The following is a 7962-nucleotide window of genomic DNA, read 5'->3' as shown; positions in this document are numbered from 1 at the left end:
CAATGGAGAAGGACCCAGCCCATTGTGGGTGGTGCCATCCCTGGGCTGGTGGTCCTGGGTTCTATAAGAGAGCAGACTGAGCAAGCCATGGGGAGCAAGCCAGTGAGCAGCACCCCTCCATGGCCTCTGCATCAGCTCCTGCTTCCAGGCTCCAGCCCTGCTTGAGTTCCTGTCCTGATTTCCTCCAATGATGGACTATGATCTGGAAGTATAAGCTGAATAAAACCTTTCCTTCCCAACTTGCTTTTTGGTCATAGTGTTTTAGTTGCAGCAATAGAAACCCTAGCTAAGACAGGCTCTGACCGGTTGGAACTCACTCTGTAGAACAGGCTGGACTTGAACTCACAGAGATCTGCCTGCCTCTGTTTCCCAAGTGCTGGGATTAAAGTTTTGAGGCATCATATCTGACAATCACAGCTTTTTAAAAGCATTTAGTACATTTTAGTTATTTATTTTGTGTATGTATATGTGTGTGTGTGTGTGTGCACATGCATGTGTCACAGTGTACATGTGAAGATCAGAAGACAGTGTGGGGTTGATTCTCTCCTACCAGGTCTGCTTTGACAGAAAGTGCCTTTAACCACTGAGCTATCTTGCCAGTTCTCCTCTTTTGCTTAACTTGGCTTCTAGGGGATTTCAACTAAAGTCTTCATGCTTGCACAAAAAGTGTTCTCATCCACTGAGCCACCTCTCCAAACCACAGAGAGCTCAATCCTTTGCCTGCCTCATGTGTGTGAATAGGTGTGGTCCTGCCTCATGCCATTCCTCAGAGATCAACAAGTGATGCTGGAGAAGGTTGGGGGTGGTTCTTTTCTTGGGCGAAGACATTCCCTCTCATAGTATTGAGGGTTGGTTTACATCCTGGAGGGAAGAGGACAGAGAGCCCAGTACATGTGGTCCAGAGACCTGTATAATGTGGCAACTAGAGAAAGTTCTAGAATCTGTAAAACTTGCAGCCAATTTGCTTTGGTTACTTTCAGTTATTATAAGCACACATGGGAGTGGGGGTTGAAGAGACTATTAAGAGCGTGACCGCTCTTACAGAGGAATTTGAGTTCCCTTCCCAGTACTAGGAAAAAAGACTCACAATACTAGCCTGTTACTCCAGTCCGGAGACTCTGATGCCCTCTTCTGGCCACCACGGGCAATTGTACTCATGTGCACATGCACACAGATACGCACACATACACATAATTAAAAACAAACTAAGTCTTAAAAAAATAAACATATAATTGTATTTCCATAAGGAAAACTAGGATGCAACAAAATAAAAGCTTTAATCATAATCTCAAAAAGAAACTTAAAACTGAGCGTGACCTTGTAAAGACAGATGGTCTGTGTTAAAACCAGTGCTTGTCGTGGAGACGGGACGGGATCTTTCTTAGAAGCATGCAATCCAATGTTAAAACAATCGCCAATGGCCGCGGGTGGGGCGCTGCCCTTGGTGCTGAATGTGGGCCCGGGGTAGGAGGCCATCTCTGGGGATGGGGTTCCGGGAGGTATCGCCTGCCATCATAACATGGGCACTGCAGTTTTCATACTTTCTGAGCTTCCCGCATCATCCCTCTGGTATCCATTCTTGCTAACTGCAGGGTCTATTCCCCAGTAAGTCTCCCCGGGCAACTCTCAGTGTAGGGTGTGTTCCACCATGCTTGGCCAAGCATGTTCCTCCTCGGTCCTCAGCTCCACGGATCCATGCAAACCGCTTTTGCGTTAGTATTTACAGTGATGTCATGACGACTTGGGGCCTCTGAATCTGGATCTGAAAAAGAGAAACGGAAATAGATACGGGCTGAACACAGGAGAAATCTAGTTTGGGAAGCGTGTAAGACTTGAGTTTATAGACACTCAGCTGGAACTTTTAAAAAGGTATCCTTCCTTCCTTCCTTCCCTCCTTCCCTCCTTCCTTCCTTCCTTCCTTCCTTCCTTCCTTCCTTCCTTTTTTTCCTTTTGAGACAGAATCTCACTATATATCCCTGGATAGCTTGGATCTTACTCTGTAGACCAGGCTGGCCTTAAACTCACAGAGATCCACCTACCTCTGCCTCCTGAGCGCTGGAATTAAAGATGTGTGTTACCATGTTGGATCTACATTTGATTTCTTGTGAGTGTGTGTGTGTGTGTGTGTGTACGCACATGCGTGTGCATATGGAGGGTTGAGAACAACAAATGGGAACCATTTTCCTCTTTTCTACCGTGAGGGTCCTGGGAATTAACTCAAGTCATCAGGCCTGTTGGCAATCATCTTTACCCACCAAGATGTCTTGCCTGCCCTGGAATCTTTGTTTTTTAGAGTCTAGTACAAACAAGTTGTAGTCTCTCTTCCTGGCTAGGTGTGTTGGTTTCATCTTTATCCCAAGGCTTCTCCAGTCCTCAATTATTCCACATATTTGAAACAAAATGTTTGGAGACAAAGTCTCATGTAGCCCAGGCTAGCCTTAAACTCATGTCATAGTTAAAGAAGACCATGAATTTCTGATCCTCTTGCTTCTAGCTCACCAGTACTGGAGTGACAAGGCTGTACCAGCAGCTTGTGAAAAGGCGGGATGGAGATCGGGGTTTTGTGCATGCTAGGCAGACACTCTACCGACTGAGCCATGGCCAGCAGTAAACTATACCTTAAACGTTATAATGACTTGGTGACATATGCCCATAACCTCAGCACTCAAGAACCTGGGGCAGGAGGAGCACAAATTTGATGCCAGCTTGGGCTACGCAGTAAGACCTTGTTTTAAAATTTTTTTAAATTAAAAAATAAGATTTATTTATTTTATGTGTATGAATGTTTGCCTACATGTATGTAAATGTGTCATGTGCATGCCTGGTGCCTATGGGGTTCATATCCCCTGGTGTCAAGTTCCCTGGAGCTGAAGTTGGATCATTGTGAACCATGATGTGGGTGCTGTCTTGTGGGGACAAACACAGTCCCCATAAGAGCAACAAGTATGCTTCACCACGAGCCGTTTCTCTAGACTCTCCGTGCCCCGCCCCCCACATTAACTTTTAAATCCCTAGGACATCAAGGTCATGCCTAAAGCCCAGAAAGAAACTGAGTCAGAAGCCAGGGGAAGTACTGAGTTCCTCACCCCCAACTCCTGCCCTTCTGAGTAAAACCACTGAAGTATGTTCCAGAGACCAATGCCTGGACCAACAGGCCACAGCTTTGCTTGCCTGAGGATTCTATCAGGTAGAAGGAGCAATGGGGAGCTCAGGATACAGGATGGGGGCTCTTCCGGGTCATTCTTACCTTTCTTTCAGGGTTTATATGGTTTAGGGAAGCCTGGAAGTTGCTGTACACGGAGTCCAAGGGGATGTAGTTTTCTCGTTCTGAGGGAGGAAGGAGCACAAGGAGACAGGTGTTTAGGAAGACAGATTCTCATCACTCCTTTGAGCCCCACTGATGGGAAGGGGGCCTCACCCCACAACCTTGAAACGAAAACCAACGGGAATGTGACAGATGGTGTAAATCAGTTGCGGTCACTGTGAGTTACACAGAGAAGCTAGGTCTCAGAAAGTACAGAGACACACTGGGCTTGCACTTTAGGAGGCCACTTCCTCCACTTCCTCCAGCCTCCAGAGTGCTGGGAGGAAAGGAACCACTGCCAGGCCAGGCCGGTCTTTTTTTTTTTTGCTTTTGGAGACAGGGTCTCTTGCATCCCAGGCTGGCCTCACATTGACTATGTAGCCAAGCATGACTTTGACTGCTGGTGGTCCTGTCTGCTGGGATTATGCAGGAACACCACCACATCTGATTTATGTAGCACTGGAGATGTTCCATGCAGTCCACGCATGCTCAGCCAGCACTCTATCTACTGACGCATACCCTCAGCCCTGTTTTTAGAAATTATAACGCTTGCATTTAACAATACATAACCTGTTTTCTGAGATGTAAGTCACTTTTTGATGAGGAAGCTCACTCCTGGGCCCTCGTCTATGTTGATAGAGGCATAGCTTTATGCACTAGAGAAATCCACACCATTAACCGGCTCTGTGCCTCTCCTACGGTGTTTCTGTACAATCTCCATATTGTATCTGACCCAGATTCCAGATAAGCTTTGAATGTGGCACTAAATGTTCAGAGATGGGAAATGATCCCAGGACCTTTCCCGGGTCTCCTGTCTCCCACCCTTCCTATTATTCTGAGTGTGAGCTCCACAGAGATGGCCAATATACCTTCGTTGTGGTCAAAGCCAACGTTGTGGAAGGTTCCGGGAGATGCTCTGCCTTCCTCTTCACCCCACCTGTACATCTCGGACACTCTGGACCTTTGCCTATGGGGAGGAAGCGCCATGGAACCCAGTTATGATCAGAGACAAGAGACAAGGACCGAAGATGAGCTACACCTCCGCTTCCAGAAGCCCACCATCCACCTCGAGGATGGAGATTGCCAAGGGAGAGAACGTAAAAGAGGAAAGAGTACGCATGCGCCTTACCTTTGTGCCTCTCTTCTGAAGTGGATGGAGAAGACAAGGAGGATCACAAGGATCACCAACAGCACCGCCAGCCCGGCTCCCCCGAGCCCATATACCAGGCTTTTCTGGATGCCCCAGTCACAGTTTTCCCCGCTGTACCAGTGAGTATCCGTGGACAGGCAGCTGAGATAAGAGAAGGGGCGGAGAGGAGAGAGAAGAGTCAGTCATTGCTCCGGCCTCATGGAGACTTAATGAGGTGCAAGTTTGCTTGGAGTTCTGAGGAGATGGATGGGTGACAGGTCCAAGTCCAGTCTCTTTAGGCAGATCCTGTCAGGAGCCCAGTTACAGGCCTTTCTGCCAGCAGTAGTCCGGGACCCAAGGCAGTTGTTCTAACCCCGTTTCCTTCATCTACACCCCAAGCTGGCCCGTCTACCTGCTCACCCAATGTTTTCATTTTCAGTCTGATTTGCGAACACCCTCACCCCCGCCCCCTGTTTCTGATCCAGAGCTTGTCAGCCCCAGCCCCCAAGCTCTTCTTGCCCAAGCTGCTCTCTCTGTGTCCATTTCTTCCCTGATAAACCTTGGATCAACTTGGGAGCCTCTGCTCCAAGAAGGCGTTCCACCCAGGTTACTCTGGGATAGCAATTCAGGCCTGTGAATTGCTCTTTCTGCTATCCTTGATCTGTGTGTGTGTGTGTGTGTGTGTGTGTGTGTGTGTGTAGACAGAGCCCAACCTTAGGTGTTATTCCTCAGGCACTGTCCACCTGGTGTCTTGAGACAAGTCTCTACGCAGTTGTAACGGTTTGAGCGAAAAATGTCCCCCACAGTATTTGAATGTTTGACCCCCCACTTGGTGACGATGTTTAGGGAGGTTATGGGACCTTTAAGGTGTGGAGCCTTTCTAGAAGAGGTGCATCTCAAAGTCAGCGTTCAGAGCTTAGAGCCTGAAAGCCTCTCGCCAATTCTGGTTTGCTTCCTCAGCTTCCAGTGTGATGAAATGTGATTGGCTAGCTCCTGTTCTGGTTCCCTGCTGCCATGCCTTCCTCAGCCCCTATGGAACCATAAAGCTAAATAAATGTTCTTCCATGAACTGCTTTGGTCATGGTGTTTTATCACAGCCGCAGAAGTAACTAGTACACTGGTTTGGAGCTTGAAAAGTAGTCCAGACGGGCTGGCCAGCCCGTCCCAGGGATCCATGTGCCTCCAGTGCTGTGACATGTTTTAAAAATTACTTTTAATTTTTGAAATAAATTTAATTTTTATGTATGTGAAAGTTGTCCGTGTATACACATATGTACCATGGGCATGCAGTACCCGTAGCAACCAGAAGAGGGCATAACAGGAGTTAGGAACTGGAGTTACAGGTAGTTGTCAGCCACCAGGAGGGTCCTCTAACTTCTGACATGTCTCTAGCCCATGCCTGACTTTTTTTTTACGTGGGTGCCAGGGATCTGAACTTGGGCTCTCATGTTTGCGTGGCAAACTTTTTTTTTTTTTTTTAATCAACTGAGCCATCTTCCTGGTCCTCAATGTTTCTGAGGCAGAGCCTCTCTGGGTAGCTCAGACTGATCTTGAACTCATGAACTTTCTGGAGTCTCTACCTACCAAGCGCTGGCACCACAAACAGGCAGCACTAACTCAGCATTCAGTTGGCAATGGCTTTTTTGACTTTCCTGTGTCCCGTGTCTGTGATTAGGCTACACAGCTTCCCTGTCCCCATGGAGACACATAGCTTGCATTACCTATTTCTGTAGCAGGGGCCATTTTAAGAAATTATGAAATTGAGACTGAAGAGATGGTTCATTGGTTAAGAGCACTGACCACTCTTCCAGAGGTCCTGAGTTCAATTCCCAGCAACCACATGGTGGGTCACAACCATCTGTAATGGGATCTGATAATGCTCTCTTCTGGTGTGTCTAAATATAGCTACAGTGTAGTCATATGCATGAAATAAATTTATTTTAAAAATAAAAAAGATTCTCTCTCTGTGTATGTTTGTATGTGTGTATGTTTGTGTGTGCGTGTGTCTCTCTCTGTGTGTGTGTGTGTGTTCTGGAGGTTAGAGAACTTGCAAATGGTGGTTCTCTCCTTCTATTGTGTGGATCAGAGGGATAAACTCGGGCTTGGTGGCAAGCACCTTTCCACCTGTCCTCATCCTCTGGGAAAGAGGCCCTGTGTTCTCGGCTAGCCTGGGAGCCTCCTGAAGCTGGAACATCGCTTACTGTGTCCTGGAGTTTTTTCTACCAGGTTGGACAGTTCCTGATCCACCTCAGTCACTCCGGACTTGGCCACACCCAACCCGATTCTTTCACACTTGTGTACTTTCAGGGGCTATAGGGATAGAATCTCATGACCTTGGCCTCCAAGAGAGGAGCAACCGCGTGGGCAAAGTGGGTACTCACAGGCACCGGGCTCCAGTTCGCTGCAGCTGACATTTGCCGTAGCTGCAGTTCTTGGAGGTACTGTAGCCGGATGAGCAAGGCGTGATACAATACCACTTATTGTCCTTGAGCCCGAGTGTGACCAACTTTGCAAAGTCCTCTCCAGCCTCCTTCTTGCACGTCTCTGAGGGGGACATGGAAGGACAGCTAAGAACTAGGAGGCCAGGTCTGGCTCCTCCCTGCCTTCTGCTCTGCTCTCCCCTGCCTAGGTCCTCCCTGCCTCCTGCCCAGCTCCTCCCTGCCAGGCTCCTCCCTGCCTGCCTCCTCCCTGCCCCACCTCTCTGCCTCTCCAGCCTTTCCCAGAACAAGTCCCAGCAGATCACACATACCCTCAGGATTGACGCTGATTGTGGCACTGCTTTGCACCCGGGTGGCAGTCGAGTTGAAACACAGTAAGGCTGTGAAGGAGACACACAAAGCCCTTTATCACGGAGGCTGCTTTGATACCTCCGATGTGTACGGGAGGGGGGGAGGACTGAGACAGCACAGCGAGGTGTTCTCTGCAAGCTTGTGTGTTCGGACGCTTGATTTCCAGATGCTGCTGCTGTTTGGGAAGGTTGCAGAACCTTTGGGAGGTCGTGGGCCTTCCCTGGGTCAATGTAGGAGACTGGCTGGAAGGTTACAGACCGGTCGCTGTCACCTGAGCCCTCTGTCTTGAGGATTTTGTTTGTTTGTTTGTTTGTTTATCTATCTATTTATTTATTTAAGCCAGAGTTTCACTGTGCATGTAGCTCTGGCTGTCCTGGAACTCAATATGTGACCAGGTTGGTCTCAAATTCACAAAGATCGACCTGCTTCTGCCTCCCCAAGGGCTGAGTTCAAAGACAGCCACCGCATAAGCCAAGATCAGAACTTCCTAAGGAATGGCCGACGGCAGGCTTCGGCTACCACAGGGCTGCCCAGCACCAAGTCTTCCCATCCAGGGGAGACTGTATCCCACAAACCAGGAGCCAATGAAACCCTTCCTCTTTTGAGTTGTTTCCGCCAAGTTTGGCCACGACACTTTTTAACTAGGTGTGGATGTAGAGAACTACTGGAGGGGATGCCCGGCTCCTCCTCCAGACGGTCACACTCAGAGGATCCTGCGGGTCCTCTTCGGCCCTCACCCC

The 7962-nt window shown here is 48.6% G+C and overlaps 1 protein-coding gene across 1 annotated transcript; it reads right to left on the bottom strand.

The window, feature by feature from the left end:
* Positions 1-1720: 1720 nt before the first annotated feature.
* LOC114619971 (mucin-17-like) lies at positions 1721-7251 on the bottom strand (the record flags this gene model as incomplete). Its single annotated transcript, XM_028765929.1, has 6 exons — positions 1721-1762; positions 3248-3327; positions 4174-4271; positions 4434-4595; positions 6815-6977; positions 7183-7251. Coding segments are annotated over 6 exons (614 nt in total), but the record flags the coding sequence as incomplete, so codon positions are not given.
* Positions 7252-7962: the final 711 nt, after the last annotated feature.

The sequence above is a fragment of the Grammomys surdaster genome, unplaced genomic scaffold (genome assembly GCF_004785775.1).
Source record: "Grammomys surdaster isolate TR1022 unplaced genomic scaffold, NIH_TR_1.0 166, whole genome shotgun sequence".
Taxonomy (NCBI): Eukaryota; Metazoa; Chordata; class Mammalia; order Rodentia; family Muridae; genus Grammomys; species Grammomys surdaster.
The sequence above is the reverse complement of the archived record's forward strand: the minus strand, read 5'-3'. Positions and strand labels throughout refer to the sequence as shown.